Source organism: Paralichthys olivaceus, chromosome 13, assembly GCF_024713975.1.
Source record: "Paralichthys olivaceus isolate ysfri-2021 chromosome 13, ASM2471397v2, whole genome shotgun sequence".
In the NCBI taxonomy this organism is placed as follows: Eukaryota; Metazoa; Chordata; class Actinopteri; order Pleuronectiformes; family Paralichthyidae; genus Paralichthys; species Paralichthys olivaceus.
The window spans coordinates 19633941-19652205 of NC_091105.1; the positions used below are offsets into that span (position 1 = coordinate 19633941).

The 18265-nt window shown below is 39.6% G+C and overlaps 1 protein-coding gene across 1 annotated transcript; it reads right to left on the reverse strand.

Moving 5' to 3' along the window:
• Positions 1 to 1450: 1450 nt before the first annotated feature.
• popdc1 (popeye domain cAMP effector 1) lies at positions 1451 to 16307 on the reverse strand. The gene is made up of 11 exons (XM_069537625.1): positions 15659 to 16307; positions 13911 to 14019; positions 11441 to 11715; positions 8115 to 8270; positions 6002 to 6228; positions 4520 to 4644; positions 3878 to 4065; positions 2994 to 3102; positions 2557 to 2724; positions 2307 to 2448; positions 1451 to 1725 (listed from the first exon to the last, which is right to left on the reverse strand). The coding sequence occupies exons 1-11, from the start codon at positions 16162 to 16164 to the stop codon at positions 1598 to 1600; spliced, it is 2133 nt and encodes a 710-aa protein (XP_069393726.1). The 5' UTR covers positions 16165 to 16307; the 3' UTR covers positions 1451 to 1597.
• Positions 16308 to 18265: the final 1958 nt, after the last annotated feature.

Below are 18265 nucleotides of genomic sequence, written 5' to 3' on the forward strand. Positions count from 1 at the left end.
ATGAGGTGGATAGATAGTGGTTCTGTGACCACCTCCGCTGCCGGCATAAAGAATATCTCTTGTGAGATTTTTAGCAACTTTAGCTCCCTGTTTGAGTTTTGTGTTGCATGCCCACCTGCATGAAAACTGCAGCCCTTCTCATTCATAATGAATCGTGATAAGAATTTATGCAGTGGTGAATGGCTGCAATGGGGGGGGGGGCTCTTCCAAAACCATGCTGTGTTGTGGTGGAAAGAAGTTGAATCTGCTATGAATATAGAGGAGAAATCATTGATTGTATATAAAAAGTGGATGCAGCGTCCAGCCATGAAAAATTAAGCTGATGCAGAAGAGCTTAAAAGTACAATACCAAGGAGAGCCAACAGGGGCAACTTCTCCCATAGAATAATATGATTATGGTCTCATTCACTAAATCCACTCCTCCCTATCAGTGTTCTGGTGGTCCATCTGAAAATAATATTACAAATATTCCGATATTTGTGCTCAGAGAGCGGTAGGTTCCGGGTCTTTAAGTCTTAATTAAACATTATGGAGTCTTTGTATATTGTACAAGCAAGCATTAACACTCAAACTGATCACGTGGACCCCTACGTGATCTGCACCAGGTTTTCCTCTCTCAGTATCAACCAGCAGAAACACAGAGGTGGCAACTAGCTTGTTAATAATGTGGAGCATTTGGCAACTAAAAGTCTGACAGGGTTCTCAGGTGTCGGTGAAGACTGAACCAAAGCTAAAAGGAGAATGATAACTTGACTGACTTCATGAAGATCAAAACATGTGTCTGATGGATCAGCTCTTCACCATAAGAACTCTGTAAGATATGTCAGATCTGTTTTATAGCCGTTTCCTTGGCTGTGATCAAATCAATGACTGTACATAGAGATGGAAGACACGTCTCCACTTCCTCCCACTGAACAAAAATGAAGCCATTATATCTAGAACACAGATGCTGCCATCTTGCACTGGTGATGTAGTCTGGAGCCAGAGTCCGTGCTCTGTGATCAAGGAGTAGAGCCACGACCAATAAGCTCTCAATCATGAGGTCACACCCACTTTTTATAGCATCTAATAACTAATTACAAAAGAAGGTATGAGAAACCATCTTCTGGAAAATCATCATTTCATGTGTACTTTGATTTTTTAGGCTGGCATCTTCTAACATGGAGGATGTGGGATTAATGGCCTATACTGCAGCCAGCCACCAGGGGGCCATCCAGCTGTTTCGGCTTTACTATTTTCAAGATGTCATGTCCTCCATCTTCACAATCATTGAGCCAAATGAATCAATTGATGCAGCTTTTTTAAATATCTGATAATACTAGTTATACTAACATTGTTTGTTTACATAAAAACATTTACTTTTCAAATATTTGATTTTTAAAGAATTGTGATCAAGATTTGTGCGGACATTTTACATCATAAAAATAAACTTGTCAGTACTCTATGGTGGACAAACTACAAAATGAAGAAACTATTTCTACATGACCGCACACGTCTTTTTGTCATTTCTTTAGCCGTGTTGGTGTTCAATCAGGCTCTGGGTGTTAGGTTGATAAATACGTAATAAATGTGATGGTGTCCATTCGTCCCCTGCGGGCTACACTTCCTCAGTGGAAGTGCTGGGCATACGATGAGACTCAGAAGGAGCAGATTCTTTGAAAACATCATCCTCCATGCCTTCTTCTATGGGGTTCATCTTGGAGGCCTTGGTACCAGGAGATTTTTCTAGAAAAAACATTTACACTTAAAGATAGAAAAAAATGCATGATCTTGGCTCACCAGCCAATTGAAGTGGTCCAATGTCACAAAAGACAATAAATGATTCACACTTGAGAAGGAGTTCCATACACTAACAGACCTCAGCAGAAGATGAGTGTACAAGCAGATATCATGAAAGCAGAAAATGGCCTGTGAATGTGTCTCCATCACCACTTGTAGCTGATCCATTAAAACACTAAGAACCTTTATGCAGAACAGAAATGCTGCAGCTCTTCTGGGCTCAGAGTAATTTTAAGAGCAACACTCTACTGCGGGTGCTTTTAGCCTGTGTGCAGAGCAGAAAAACATCCAAACATTTGGTTTGCTTGAGTGTCTCCTCTTAATACACGTGATGCTTTCACTCTGTTTAGCAGAATGTGACTGAGTGATGTTACTGGAGTTCAACAAATACTGGTAGAGGGAGAAGTGGATGTTTTAGATAGGTGCTGTCAAGTGTTAAAAATCTGTTTCAAAAATGTAGAAGCACTGAACCACTTTGAGATTCTACACATACAGTAACAAGTCAGCTGGGTGATCGTGTGACTTACGGATGGACGATCCAGCAGATCCTCCTCGTAGGATCTGGTTCAGAACATCATCGGTGTCGTTGGCGCTCGCCATGCTGTTCCTCATCTGCGTCATAGACAGCTGCGAGCACAGGCTGGGCTGACGGTCCATCTTCTTCACCGCCTGGGTCCCATCCAACACCATCATCATCATCATCATCACAATAAGAATAGTTGTAGCTAATATACAGTGTGTAATAAAGGTAGAATCTGAAAGAAGAGCTTGACCAACCTTGTCACTGAGGGTGGGGTCATTCAGAGAGTACAGTTTATTGGTAATGTCTTTGCCGATGAGGTAGCGGAACACCTCACTGAGGAAAGTGTCTGACTCCAGGAAGTAGGTGAGCCTCTCTCGAGACCAGCACAAGAACTTACAGTTCTCCTCTGCCATAATGGTCACCTGCCAATCAATCGATCAACCAATTTATCAATCACAACCATCCTTTGTTTTTCAAGATGTTGGGATTATATGCTCTATCACTGAATCAGAAGGAGCAGCAGGATGTTATTTAAAGCTCTGACACTTCATTCATTTCACCTCAGAGTCATTAAAGCTCAGTGTGAATGACAGGGCAGTCAAATCTTTGTGCTCTTTTAATAGTTTTTAAGAAATTTACCAACCATAGTACAAATAGAGTTTGTTCATTTGTTTTTCTGTTTTCATATTACCTGGAACTTATCTCCTTTGTGCATCTGAGTGGACCTGAACTCTGGAGAATCAATGAATGCATTGGTGTAGATGTTGTGGAGGAAATGGCCTCTGTAGGACACCTTCATCCTGTCACAGAGAAACAGGCAAGTCAAAACTATGATCTTACAATCTTACATAAGTGTGACCTCTTCTGAAGTGATTTTAAAAAGGGGGGGTTCTTTGCAGTTCCACATTAAACTGAGAGTTATGTAATGTGCCAAAATATTATAAGTAAAATATTATAAATCATTAAATATAAATAATATATGTCAAAATTGGTTTAAAATAATTAAATTAGTAAGGGGCCTTTGCCTTTGTGCTTATATTCAATATTTCCAAATTAATGAAAATAATAGAATGGTTAATTTAAAGTCTCAGTCTTAATTTTCCCTTTCTTTTTGACTCCTTGTTACTGCTGATGGTTTAGAAATCATCAGGGCCTGAACAATAACAAAGTCAGAGAGTATATCTTTATTTGATTTGTGTTCAGGAAGCTTGTGAAGCAGAAAACAAAAAGCTGTATAACTATAGAATTTCAGTTTATGATGAAACTGACAAAAGCAAGTAAATAGCTCCACACAATGGAGAAGCTGGATCAACTCTATCTTTAGCATGTTTCATTGACACCATTTTAATGTTAATTTCTTTATCTTCTAAAATGTCAGCACTAAATCATAATATTAATATAAAGAATTATGAATAACAACAAAGAATTTCAATGTGAACCTCCATTCCAGTAAAAACTTCAACTTAGAATCCAGGCTAGGTTTGTGTTGCATACAGACAGTGCAGTATTAGTCAGACTCACATGAAGCATCATATAAACAACAGTTGCACCTACAGCCAAACAAACAGCACATACTTTCCTTTGAGGAGAATGCTGAGGCGTTCGTCCACGGACGTCTTGTCCTCGGCAGCGTAGGCCTGGCCTTTCTTTAGTGTCTGGATGGTGCAGAACTGTCCTGTGAGCCTCTGAAACAGAGCCTCCTTCACATGGAGCGGCTCAAACATGCGCTTGTAGACTGACCGCAGCTCCCTGTCGATCTTTATCTGACAAGAGCGCAGACACAAACGTAACTCATTATATAATGACATTAAAGCTATCTGCAGTGATGCTAATGTGAAATTACAGTCAGTGAGTTAGTAGAGGAGCTACTGACCGAGAACGACAGGTCTACTGTGTCATTATGAAAAGTCCTGGTCTGATTCTATCAGCTTGCTGGAGGCCCCTTACTTATATTATATCCCCTGGAGTCTCCCATGGACTTGATCAAACCTGCATCTTATTACCATAAAGCAGGAGTGAGCCCAGGAGGATGAGCTGCTTCCTGCCAGAGACAGCCAAGAAAATCTCAACTCGGAGCCTCTGCATAAATAAACACACTGTTTCCCCAATGTCTGCTTCACTATCTCAATTCGGTGGAAGAAAAAAAAACCACCTGACTGGCCTGAATGTGAAGGGACTGTTGAAATGTGAAGGAGAGTGTGTTGCTGTAGAACTCACTGGCCTTCGCTTGTACAGGAGGTAGAAGAGATGCATGAAGTTGACCACCAGAAAAACCACGTTCCAAACCATCACATCCAGGTTGCATCTATACAGAGTCGCCCAGGCAATGAAGAGCCCACATCCTGTCACGGTTAAAGACACACAACAAAAAGAATATCTAAAATTCAAAGATTCAAAATCTAAAACCAAACAAAAGTTAATTTATCTCAGTCTGCTTTATTTCAGATTTACACAGACAATATGAAAAACTAAAATATGGATAACAAAAAGAAAACAATCCAATTTAGCATAGAAACCTGACATTCATAGTAGTAATAATACAAATAATAATAATAATGTTAATGTAATCTAAAATAAAATCTTTGCTGGAGGCACTGCTTATTTGCAACTTTCCAAGTTAAACAAACAAATATTAATTTATTTTTAGATAAGAATGACTTTGTCTCATAAAAGCAATAGAAAGAGAAATATTTTTTTAATAATAATAATTGAGACCTGAGATAACAACGTGTTCATGATTGATGATTAATCAGTGTCTGTGTTTTTCACAATTAAGTGCACATATTAATAGTCGAGTGTAGCCAATATAATAAAAGCAGCACATCGAGGAACATAAATTCAAAATTATCTTGAGACCCCACAGGCAAAAGAAATAAATTACAAAGTTTGTGATTGTGCTCAAACCAGTGGAAGCAGATTTACCACTAACATCATTAATAGCCTATAACTGATGAAACAATCAATGATTACTTTTTAGATTTGAGTCATTTACACTATCAGTATGGATCAGCTACACATTAGAATTCATAACTGAACTTAGTGTTCAGGAAATTTAATTGGATGTCTAGTTCTAAAGTGTAATCCTCATGAATGTGAATTAATATTTCTCTACACTAATAAAACTTGAATGAAAGGTTTTAGGGAAAATTCCCCAGCACTTATTTATTCATCTTTTTGTTTAAAACTTTTAAATTGCTATTTTACCCACAATGTTTTCAAGCTACCTTTAACTCCTTCAGCTGTGTAAGATTACTCTTCCTCTCGACTGTGTCTGTTTCTTTTCCTCTGTAAAACCCTCTGAGACAGAAAAGGCTAATATAAATAAATGAACTGTCAAAATGACCATGTTTCCCATAAATCCTGCTGCTTCCTGTCTCCACTCTCCTTCCAAGGAGAAGATAAACATGTTTGAAGTGTTTTTTTCCATCTCTCCTTCCGCTATCTGCCCCTATCAGAGCCTTTTAGGGCGTCGGACAGGGCCCAGTACCGTAGAGATCCCTCTCAGATCGGAACAGAAAAGCTCTTAAAAAAAAAAATACAGATCTTCTCAATGTGAACTGAGCTCAGCTGCTCCTCAAAGAGCTTGTGGTGATTAATGGCTGATGCTTTGACAGTAAAAACATCTGCTGTGGCTTTTGATGGTGTTTTCCCTGTGGTGACCACAGAAATGCCATTCGGAAGGGGGCGCTGTGGACTGACCTGTCATCAGCAGGAGGCGCAGCAGGATCATGTGCAGGCCCAGGGTGGTCGGGATCACCAGGCCCATCAGCAGTGACAGGTTCCCCAGATGGAAGAGGAGGTGGTGGGCCTGCTCCCACTCCTGGCAGGAGGTAGCATTGGGCACAGCGGCGAATCCTGGCGTGGCCGAGGGGAAGGGGGGCAGAGTGGTGAAGAAGGGGAGGGGTTGATCTGAGGGAGAGGACATCCTTCAGCAGGGGTCACCTTAGAAACTGGAGCAAGGTTAGAGCAGATGTGATTGGACGAATGGTTCAGGGCTGATTAGATGTCTGAAAGAAAACAGCATCATCTTTATCCTGCAACACTCACAGGTTTTACTTGGCTTGTTAAACTTTAAACGTTCACTGTTTTTTGGGGACAAGCTGAACATTCATCAAATTCATGGTAAACATGTCAGCAAACAGTTTCCTATTCACACATTCAGGACCTGGAGCAACATGTTCAGTTATTTGGGGTTGGTCTTCACAGACTGTAAATCTTTATTTAGCCTATTTTATTCGAGTTAGTCCTGTTGACATAGCAATCTCATTAACAAGATATCAATGTACATGAATGTTGGTCCACAGAATTAAGCTGCTAGTTGCTAATCTTCGGTGCATTTATGGAAGTTCTCCTGTTGTCCCGATTTTAGGAATGTTGCTAATTATTCCAAGGTGGTTACCCTCAAATCTTGCACTCAAAATTTGTGTGAATTTAGAATAGCTGCTGGGTACATTTCTTTTATATCGGGTTCCAGATGCAGCTTCAATTAAGATGGTGCAGAACACAGTGATACAATTATCAATGTGCTTTAAGTGTATTGATGCTTTAATGGGCTGCCTACACAATGCTGTGTGTGTGCATGTCTGTGTACTAGCTGGGCACCATAAATATGCTTTCTTGTTCACATTGTTGTTCTTGCACTTTTATGTCAGGGCTGCATTAAGAGAAGCAATTTAAATAACAGCAATCTGAAGTTTGTATGCACACATGTAAAAAGTACATGAATATTAATATTTTCAAAAGAGTGCAAACAATTTGTTAAGTGACCATTTCATGACGGTTACAATTCTGTTGTGCTAGTTGTGTTTTGCCCTACTTTACTGTATTCCACTTGTCTTTATTATTTATGTTAGCTGAGATGATCTGTTTTTGTTTTTTTCTGTTGTTATTAGCCGGAAGAGAGACATCATCTCACCTCCTGAGATTTGCTCACAGTGAAATGTTGAGTCTTTTATTTGTTTTTTAAAGGGATAGTTAAACAGTGTTGCAGCCAAATCCAATACAATTGAAGTAAATGGTGACCTATCTTCAAACTTAAACGTACTGTTCCTGTGGTGTCATGTCCCTGAGCCCTGACATTAAACATTGTTTTACGTTTGAAGAAGTGGTCACCATTCACTTCAATTGTATTGGATTTGGCTGCAACGCTGTTTACCCCTGAAACTCCAAAAGTGTTTCCTGGACTCAAACACTTCACCCACCTCTCCATCGACATGGTGATGAGTAGAGCATGAATGCATTTTCATTTTTGGGTGAACTATCTCTAAAGCTTTACATGGCCTAACACCCCTATCACAAATCTAAGCTCCTCTGCTCCTCTTCCATCCCCACATCCTCATCTCTGAAACAGTTTCCTTCCATTGGCATGTTGAAGAGTGAAGTGAAGATTTTACTGTCCTCATGTTGTCATTATTCACTTCTTAACCTTTTTTGTTTCTGTACTTCTTTCTTCTACATCTCTTTAAGTTGTACAGCACGTTGCTCACTTCTGCTTGTTTTAACTGAGCTTTCTAAATAAACCTGACACACACACACACACACACACACACACACACACAACCTGGGATACATCTATAAACTTACACATGAAATATAAACATGAGAAAACATGTGCTCACAAAATAATGTTCACAGTTGGATGGCTCCCACTGTAACAGGTGTGTGTGTGTGTGTGTGTGTGTGTGTGTGTGTGTGTGTGTGTGTGTGTGTGTAAAAATAGACCTACAGAGTACTCTGTAGATATTTAACTCGTATAGTTACAACTTTCTCTCAAAGTAAAAGTACCGGGAGGAGATGGCGGCTCGTCACTCACCGATTCCCCGGGCTGGTGTGGGTGAAGCGGGGCTGTGCACGGCAGAGGATGAGGGGCTGGTTCCGATGAAGAAGGGGCAGAGACGGTGCTGTGGCTGCGGCTGCTCCCTCACGTCGGGGCTGCACAGTGTGCGTCGCACATTCCTCAGTGAGGAGACTAAAATAGGCAAGAAGGCGAGAGCGGTGCACCTGCAGTGTCTCACAGCTCCGACAGGGGGAGACAGAGCACAGAATAACACCTATCACCCCCGCCCCCTTTCTTTCAGTCCAGCTTGTGTAGATAAGTTGTCTGAGTAGGTGACTAACAGATGATAAATCAATAAAACCTGGTACAGTATAATACTTCTTTAAATACTGTCAGATATTTGGTAAATATTTAAAAAGTTACACATTGTGACATGTTTCTTAGAGCATTCAGTGATTTCAGAATTGGATTAGGTCCACGTTATTTATTTTTAAGAAAAGAAACAATTATAGAATTCTGACTTTAGTCTCAGAATTTCAATTCTACCTCACATAAAAGCATTCAGTTTCTTAATAGAAGAAAGGGCAGACAACACCAGGCCTCCTGGCTGTATATACAGATTAATCTGGCCCACAAGACAATTCTTAGAGACACAAAAGTAGTTCAGCAACACATGAAATTCTCCTGACAACAATTAAGAGAAAGAATATAAGACTAAATAGATAAAATAGTAAGCCCACAGATGAATCAGTCAGAGACGCAGAGGTAAACCAACCGTGCAGTCCACTTAAATTTGAGCACCTCCTGTACTCTTTCCCAAAACAACTACACAGCAGAGTAGTAAATGCCATGGACAAGAGCAGCAGTGATAGCGGACCAGTATAGTAACACACAATCTCCGTCGTCAAGTAGAAATACAAGTAACTGTTACAGAAGAAGCTCTGCTAGCAGTCAAAGTATCATTTTAAGTTATTTAATGACATTTAAACATACGGGTACAGAATGTAGAAACAAGTTCCTCTGCATTTCACTCCTCCACTGGGAAGTCAACATGCTTGACTTGTAAGAGAAGTGATTTGGCCAGCCCAGTGTCAGTGGAGACAATTAACCAATGGGGCCATTGTCTCTCTGCTTTATAAGCAAAACAAAACAAAAAAATGAATAAATTATATTTTCAAGCGAAAGAGACAAAAGATGATTCTTTTTCGGGAAGTAAACGACGAGGCAGTGTGACTTGTTGTTTGTGGATGAAATCACAGCGATGAAAAAGGTCATTCCAGAAGGAAACATGCAACTAAACTGGAGAAGTTACATTCAGATGTGTTTTTCTCAAAGAATGATTGCTAACGATAGCAGGCGCTAGAGGATGCCAACTGACACATTCTAAAACCTTGAACATGGAATTAAATGAATAATGAGGTTGAGACAGATCTTCAGCAATGTGGAGCTTGTTCTTACAAATGAATGGATTGTTTTTGTTACATGTTCGAATGTGGCACAATCACACCGATATTATTTTTATGAGTTACCATTATCTCACAGTCACTGATGATAAATACTGATATAGACTGAGATGTAAAAGGATAAGAAAACACTAAATTAATAATTCTGCAAACTACCGTATATTTCAATTTACTTCATCATATTGTAGCCATTCTATTTTATATTATTTACACTGTGTGTCTGTGTTAACTAGAAAAATCTGATGAATTTCCAGTTAGTTAATTTATTTTTAACAGTAAAATATAGACACAATTAGCCTATTTACAGCTTAATTTGAACAATCTTACAACAATAGTCACTGATCCAATCTGTCAATATTGCACATCACAGAATCTTATACAGTTAAGACATCTACAGCCTCTAATCTCACTTTATACACGTATAAAGTAATTATAAATGACTAACTAAAATAAATAACATCAATTCAGCTTTAGGTTAATTTCACCTTAGTTGAACAGCACAATCTTTAGTGTCATTTGTTTAAAACTATTTCCATACACACAAACTCAATTTTCACAAACTCTTCCACATTTAATTTCTTTAAACGGCTGCTTGACTATGATGTGAGAATAGGAAAGCAAAATGTCCGTCAGTGAAGAAGTAACAATTTCTACTTTCTCTGTTCTGTTAGATTGTGAAATGTTTGCCCTGTCAAGCCAAGTGGGTCTAAACCTCTAAAGTAGCAACTAACTACACAGGATATTTACTACCAGAACACATGCTTGTCTAGTACACAGTCAAAAGCAGCTGGTCTTATCAGTAAACATATGACTGAATGAAACAGATTTAACTCTGAGATTGAGATTGTAGTTCGGTTCAGCTACAATAATGAGGGAGCAGATTATTCACCAAGCCACAGGAAAAGTTCCACATTTTAGCCATTATATGAGTTTTTTCCTCTCTTTACATTTCTAGATATTTCATGACAAACGACAGGACCTCATGGTGGATCTGAACAATCTATTAAGAGGACTATGCCTTCCACTCATTCTTTAAGTCGCTCAGGGTGCAAATTCCTGAAAGGTTTTCTGGCTTCTGTGCTTCTTCTCCAGCTAAACCACGGACTGTTTATAAAGATGGACAACATGGTGATGATGCTCTGAGATGGCAGCCTTCATATTGTATTTTACATTGTGGCATCATTTCTGAGTAGTGGGAGGAAATGGAGACAAGTCGTCCATCTTTATATAAAGTCTGGTGTGAGTGGTCATCTAGACAAGAAAATCGCTATCTAAATAAAGACCATTGACCATTTGTCTATGAGATAAACCCGTTATTAGCATTAGTAGCATTACAAACCAATATGGATGAAAAAAGATACAAATTGCAAACCTTGAAGTTTTGGCTGATTTGGTTTTTCTGTTAATTTTAAGACTAAAATCGAATAGTTTCAAAAGGTGAATGAGAGCTTTCAAACAAAGTCCCACATATCTTGGTGATTTGAAGCTTGAACGTAGTTCAAAACACAATAAACGTAGGACAACCTGGGCCAAAGTATACCTAGGTATATTTTTAAAAAGGTTAACAAGGCAGCTATTATGCATCTTAAGGATTTATATGGAGTGTCAGTCATATGACCCTTTCCAAATAAATCTATAGGGTTATCTGGATACAACATGACTGGTGAAACATCTGCTAGCTCCACCTACTGTACCTACTACTGCATATTGAGATCTGAAAACATAGGCAGATATGTTACAACTGCATTTGAGACCTACTTTCCCTAAATGGTACAGTCACACTTTGGCCTTCTTAAATAACACTATATTTACATTACATTCCTACCCACAGTGAGTCACTTCCAAGTGTTTAAGGCCTAGAGCAGAGTATGTATGTGTGTGCAAGTGTGTGTTTGTGTTCAGGCCATCCTCCCACCCTGCACTGGAACTTGCAGGACATCTGCCTGTTCTAATTCGGTCCCTGGCATGTGACAGTAACTTGGTAAGCGGAGATCGTAGCGGCGGCCAGACGAGCTGAAAGCCTTATCATTAAGGGAGAACAGCTTTTCTGCAATGTCATTGCGCACAACGAGGGCGAAGATCTTGGCAATGTAGCGATGCTTAGCAAAAAGCAGGTAGAGTTTCTTCCTCCTCCACGCCACGTAGCGGCAGGGGTTATCAGCACGCAGGGTCACCTATGGGAGAAAAACATTCAACAGAGAGCCAAGGCTGTAAGGATGTAAACTGGTGTTCACGCTAAGAAAAGACAATCAGTTATAATAAACTACTGTATGCTGTCCCTATAAGGAGTCAAATGAAATTGAAAAAAAGGAAAAGTCTAGGGAAATGAATTGACATTCATAAGTTAATCATGAGTCAGATTATTGATTAAACTGACCAGAACTATTTCTACTAATAATAATAATCACCAATATTTGATTATCATTATTTGACAGTTTCATTTGTAAATTATGTCACATGCATGGTCTATTACTGATATAAATGTCTGTATCAAATATGATTTGATGAAATCCAGTTTTAAACATAACATAATTTTTTGGAATTTATTTGCGCATAAGCATTCTGTTATGCACCCCCTCTGTTGTCCGACTGAAATGGATTATATCAAATGTTGTTTAATACGCCTGAAGTCTTGGTAACCAGTTACTTCAATTTTATTGGATTCAGCTGCTACAAGGTTTACTTCTGAGACTCCAGTAGTGTTTTCACATCACCCTCCCCTCCATCGGCATAGTGGTGAGTAGATAATGCGTGAGTCTTCATTTTTGGGTGAACTATCCCTTTAAGGCTGATTCTGATTGGCAAAACAACAGGAGGCCTGCCGAGAGGCAACACCACCACTGTTTGTGAGCACCGCCTCATCCACTTACAGATGTACCTGGATTTATTCTTTTAGTCAAAATCAGTTTCCTACATTTGTTATTAGTTGAATAAGTGGGTAACAAGCTAAAATACTAATTGAAGTGTGAAACATCTGGCGTCAAAAAATACAAAAGTTAATGTTACTGATTATATTATTATATACTGTATAATATTATTATTATATTATTCTGCTGCCATCACTCAACAGCTGTATATTAAACCTGCACCCTCTGTTATTTCTATGGGTACATGAAATGCCTTTAACACTTCTCACGTGGACAGATTTGGGGGAACAATGTGTGCTCGGAGCAGAAGACCGAATCAAGAAATCTGTGACATGCTGATGTCAACTTGACCCATGAAGAAGAAAAAAAAGGAAACTTTTGTCTCACAGGGTTTTCTTTTACACACGTTTACCTCTTTATGAAACACATTGTCCAAGTTTAATATTGACATCTGACACTGAAGAATCATAAATAGGTCTAATAATTAAATAAGAGTCCCCTCTAATAGTGCATTTTAAGAATAAAGCAAGTGTTTCATCCATATTTTTCTTATTCCCATCAAATCCCATAATAAGACACAAGATGAGAGGTGATTCGCACAGTCAGGACATCAGGGTTAAAGTGACCGGAACGATCCTGAGTCATGATCCGACATCACTGAATAATAAATAATACATGTGTTTTTCAGTTCGTGTGAAGACTAACAGAGATGAGCGGGGACAAACACACTCACTCACACTCCTGCTGACAGAACACTTCTGCATATTATGACCTTACACAGTGTTTTATCGTCACTGTTGCAGAAGAAGCGACGCCCCGTTTATCCAGGAACATAATATGAATTCAGCAGGTTTTTATAAAGATCAGTTCTAAGTGTGAGTGATTAGAAACCATCAGAGTCACTTGTTGACCAACGAAGTAATGAGCCTCAGTGAAGTGGAGCTGATTTAAGATAAGATAAAACTTTATTAATCCACACACTGGGAAAAATTCAGTTGTTATATCAGCAGGCACATCGGAATGAGGTAGACACGAGAAAAAAGTTATAGATATGTATAAAATTAAAGAGAAAATGCTGAGTATGTACATTATATAAACCTTTCCATGTTTACTCTATCGATATATATTGGCTGATATTCTTTTTATCCATATCTACATATATATAGTTGGTCCATTTGTTTAGTGAAGACCAACTTTTTCTAACTTAAGTTTAAGTTTTTATCTCAGCACATATCAAACGTCATATCCACAGATATTTGTGACAGTCCGATATAAACTAATAAAATCAGCTAACCATTATATTGGCCATTACACAAATGCTTTTCATACCACTCAAACTGCTTCAGAGCTACAAAAGCTCTATGACAAAAAGAAAGAACATGCAGTTCGTTGAGGACATTAAGATTTGTGGAATTAACAAATTGGGGTTAAAGGCTTATAGAAGCTACTGACACAGGGTTTTGTCTGAAATGTGTTTTTGCAAATCATGAGTTGAACTGAACCTGGAAGATCCCCTCCTCTGCTGGTCTGAGAGAGTCCCACTCAGGAGAATCCAGGAATTGAAACGGGTAGATGTAGTGCAGAAACTCTCCATTTACTGTCACACGGACTCTGTAGGAGGATGGAGGGAGAGTTGATGTTAAATTTCCAGCGGGAAACACGGCTACAAATGGAAATACAGCTGCTGTGAATAAGAGTGTGGCTCAACATGCAACAGGCTAGAAGACCTTTTTCTTTTACAGCATAAATCTGATGCAAACAGCGTGATTAGGAGTTGAGTTCAATATAACCTTTAACACCTCCATCCTCAGACGTCTGCAGCAACACAAACCTCCTTTAGGTTTGACCACTTTTTGAAGAACACTGCTGTTTTTAAAACCAGCTCAGATGTGAGCTGTTTACAAGTTGACAACAAAATGGATGTCGTTAAAACGGTTTTATCTCACTCATTTATGATCTCAGAGAAAATCCAAGAGTATATTTTTTACCCATGATGAGCCTGACACACTGTCATACTTATATGTGATCAATGTCATTTTTATTCGATTTATTTATTGTTTAAAACATAGCACCGAACAAACAGTTTATTTCCCCTGCATACTGAACATTGTATATATAAAGACAGTACACTCCACCTTGTACATCATTTCATTGTGTCCCGTGTTGAATCCTGACAAATCTCAACTTCAACATCTCCAACAAACACTTTCTGTCAAATGCCAGTTGTTTTCTCTGCATCTTATCCCACGAGACGTTAGCTGTTGGAAATTTGAACAACTCTGATGAGGTGAGATTCATGCACCCCATGCATTGCTGCACATCAAAATCCAAATCATCAGCAGTCATCCACACGCCCTGAACACGGATCATGATGACACTGAAGCCTTGGCTCCACTTCACAGCTCCTGACTGGTATTAGAAACATGAAGGGAGAGTAAGAAATTATAGAAAGACATATCTTCACTCCTATCAATGTTCTTAATGTGATGATATCAAAAGCAGACACACTAAAGGTATAACATCTAATGAGCTATGATATATATGTATTTATAATTAAAATTGAATTATACTATTATGCAGGGGCAGACCCAGGGGGCACTGGCTGTAGCTGAAATCAGATTTTGGATCCTGAAGTGCCCCTGTCCTATCAGTAGTCTTGTAACCAACAGTACAACAATAAACAAGACAATGTTTAAATAACTGTGTAACTTTCCCAAGCTTATTTGAAGAACACAATATGATTAAACAAGGAGCATTTTCAACATTTATCAATGATGTGTGGCTTAGCTCAAATCTACAGAGCTAACGGTAAACAAGGAAAGACTTACATGTGCACCTTAGAGAATTGTGCATGGATGTTAGACATATAGTTACCCCCTCTTTGTGGCCCCTGATCTATACAAATCCTAGATCCACCAATGCTATGAGGTATAATTATGTTGCAATGTGCCACTTGTTCATTCTTTTGCATGTCCAGCTCAGTAGAGGAATCAAAGTGCAGCATATGCACAATGTGCATATTGGGAACATACCTCTTTATATACAGTCTATGGAACATACATGGCTTTAAAGATATCAGCAGTATTATCTCAAACATTTCCTACATGATGGGTGTTACAAATAAGGCTTCATGACATCAGTGTTTTCAGTTTTTATGTTGGACTTTTAAGTGTTTAAGTGACTCTGGCTAAAGACATTTAATCAATCTGTCTGATATAAACTCATGGAGGTGTGAGACACGTGCAGTCACCTGCCAGACAGCAGCACCGACAGCTTGTCGATGGCGGTTTTCCCCTCGATGGCGAAGCAGTGGCTGGGCTCTAAGGTGTGGATGTCTCCGTCACAGCAGGCCACGATCTTCCCGAACTGTGTGAGCGACACCCCCAGCTTTTGAAACATGCACTGGTACAGCTCCTGGAAGTCCCGCTCGAAGGAGACGCCCCGCAGCCGGTAGGCGACGTGCACCACCTGCGCCAGGCTGACGGCGAACAGCGCGAAGGTCCAGAGGAACGAGTCGGTGGTGCACGAGTCCGACCAAGCCCAGAGAGAGGAGCAGAAGAAGCCCAGCGTGAGGAAGGAGAAGAGGTAGAGGAGCCCGTAGAAGCCGCTGCCGCCCATGAAGCCGAGGAAGAGGAAGATGTGCGCCAGGTGGAAGACGGCGCCCTCCGCGCCGTCCCTCCACTCCTCACACAGCGGGTACAACGACGGCACCTGCTCCACCGTGAAGTTCATGGCTTCGAAGTCCGGAGGCTCCATGTCGCAGAAAAGTCCACGAAACTAGCTGCGGAGGTCACACACGCACGCTGCGTCGCAGCCTTTGGTCGCAGCGCACTAAAGGAGTTCGCGTAAAGTTAAGTTGACGGAGCAAAGGCTGAGAAACGCACAGACACTTGGAGAGAGTGTTTACACCAAGACTGTGGAGAGCTGCGAGTCAGGACCGGATGTTGTGTGGGAGAAGAGAAAATAAAACAACATTCAAAGCACTGACATTCATATTCATGATGATCAGATGAGATGAGATAAGATGATCGTTTATTAGTCCACTAATTTGAAATTTGCCGCAGCAAAGAGGATAGTAAAATAGAAATTAAACAGAACATGCAAACAATACGCAAAGTGTGAATACAATAGCCTGTATACAACATGAACTATTACATATCTAATGCAAATAGAGCAGATACAGTGTAAACGACAATATATACAATGCAAACAATACATACAGTGTGAACTGAGTCTATAGTGTGAACTGAGTATTTACAATGTAAACAATATATCCAGTGTGAACAGAATCTATGATGTCGACAGAATATATACAGTCAGGCAGGATGGCCCATAAGACTGAAAGGCACAGAAAATGAAGTATTCATATCCGTCTTCAGACTGAGAAAAAATAAGTGAAATAAAGGAGAATATATATGTTTCAGAGGAAACAGTATGATTATATAAGTGGAGGAGCTACCAAGATGTATTAAGAATTAATTGAACAAATCAAATTTATTGTTTAAACAAACAAATACATTTTGTATAAAACATTGTTGTGTCAAGCTGTCATACATATTTCATATTAATTCATGTTGTATATGATATAGTGTTGTAAAGGATATGAAGATATTCAATATAGGAAGGACTCACCAGGATTCAGTGAAAAAAAGAAGATTGACCTGATATGAAAATATTCATCTCAATACAATTCGTATGTCCTCGCCCCTTCTGAAGATCAGCTCATGATCCCTAAATGAAAAGCTTTTATTTTGACAATCAGAAGAGCTCTTTCTTTGATACATCTGTCTCAGTGTGACTTGACACATGCAGGCCATCTAAAAAAGAAGGCACTGGGCTGGCTCTCTTGGCTCTGGCATCCCCTTGATTCTAAATATGACATGGTGAACGTTGACTTACTTACTGGGAAATGTATAAATGCAAATTAATAAATGTAATCAAATTTAATAAAATTATTATTGTATTAATTAATCAGAATAAGTAGTTAGAAGTGGCAACATTAGCGAGTTTATCAGGCGATACGATGCATCTAAATAAGAGGTAGTCGGAGAGTAAGTGAACTAATTTCCTCAAACGTCCTCATAAATCAGAGCTACACGAGGTTATGATAGGGGCTGATCTTTGTGGACCAGAATAGCAGCACTACTCCCCCTGTGTATCTGGTCAAGGTGACTGTGACTGTTATCTGGATGGGAGAAAGCGAGTGTGGGTGGTACCGTATCTATGTAGGGCAGCAGAGAAGGACAGAGAACCCCTGGGTTTACTTCACATCATGTCAGACAGAGGGAGCAGAAACATCCTCACCATGGTCTGGCCCAGTTTTTTTCAGAAGAGGGGTTAATGATGAAGGAAAGCAACAGGACCGGGGACCATCAACTGTCAATTTTGGAGCTATTTTTGTGAGAGAATTCTTGAGTTTGTGTGTCACAGGGTAGTATATATCTGCATACATGTTTGATTGCATGCATAAGCCTCATATAAATGGGTTTCTCTGCATGGTGAACATATCACCACCGTCTATTTTTAGAGCCTGGACAGCCTGTGTGTGTGTGATATGTTTGAATTTGTCTGTCACCGGATGACACAGTGCCAGTCAGCACTAATGTTGGTGCAAATGGCTGTGCATCCAATCACACACCACCTTTTCCAAAATCACACCGTGAGAAACAAACAGCAACCATTTATCTCCTTCAGCAGATAAGCTTCGGTGTTAGCTGCTAGTACTCTTTTATTTTTAGCCATCTCTGGATAGAGCAATACTTCCATTGGCACTGGAGCAGTTACAGGGTTCCTCTTGTGTCAGAGGGTGTCAGGTTCAGCATGTGTTGGATCGTCCTGAACAACAATCTAAAGCCTG

Coding starts and splice junctions, on each gene's coding strand:
- popdc1 (XM_069537625.1), bottom strand. CDS start 16,164: ATGGAGCCTCCGGACTTCGAAGCCATGAACTTCACGGTGGAGCAGGTG. Junction 11,716..13,910: donor CAGAGGAGGGGATCTTCCAG/GTTCAGTTCAAC, acceptor TTTCTCCCATAG/GTGACCCTGCGTGCTGATAA. Junction 2,725..2,993: donor ACAAAGGAGATAAGTTCCAG/GTAATATGAAAA, acceptor ATTGATTGGCAG/GTGACCATTATGGCAGAGGA.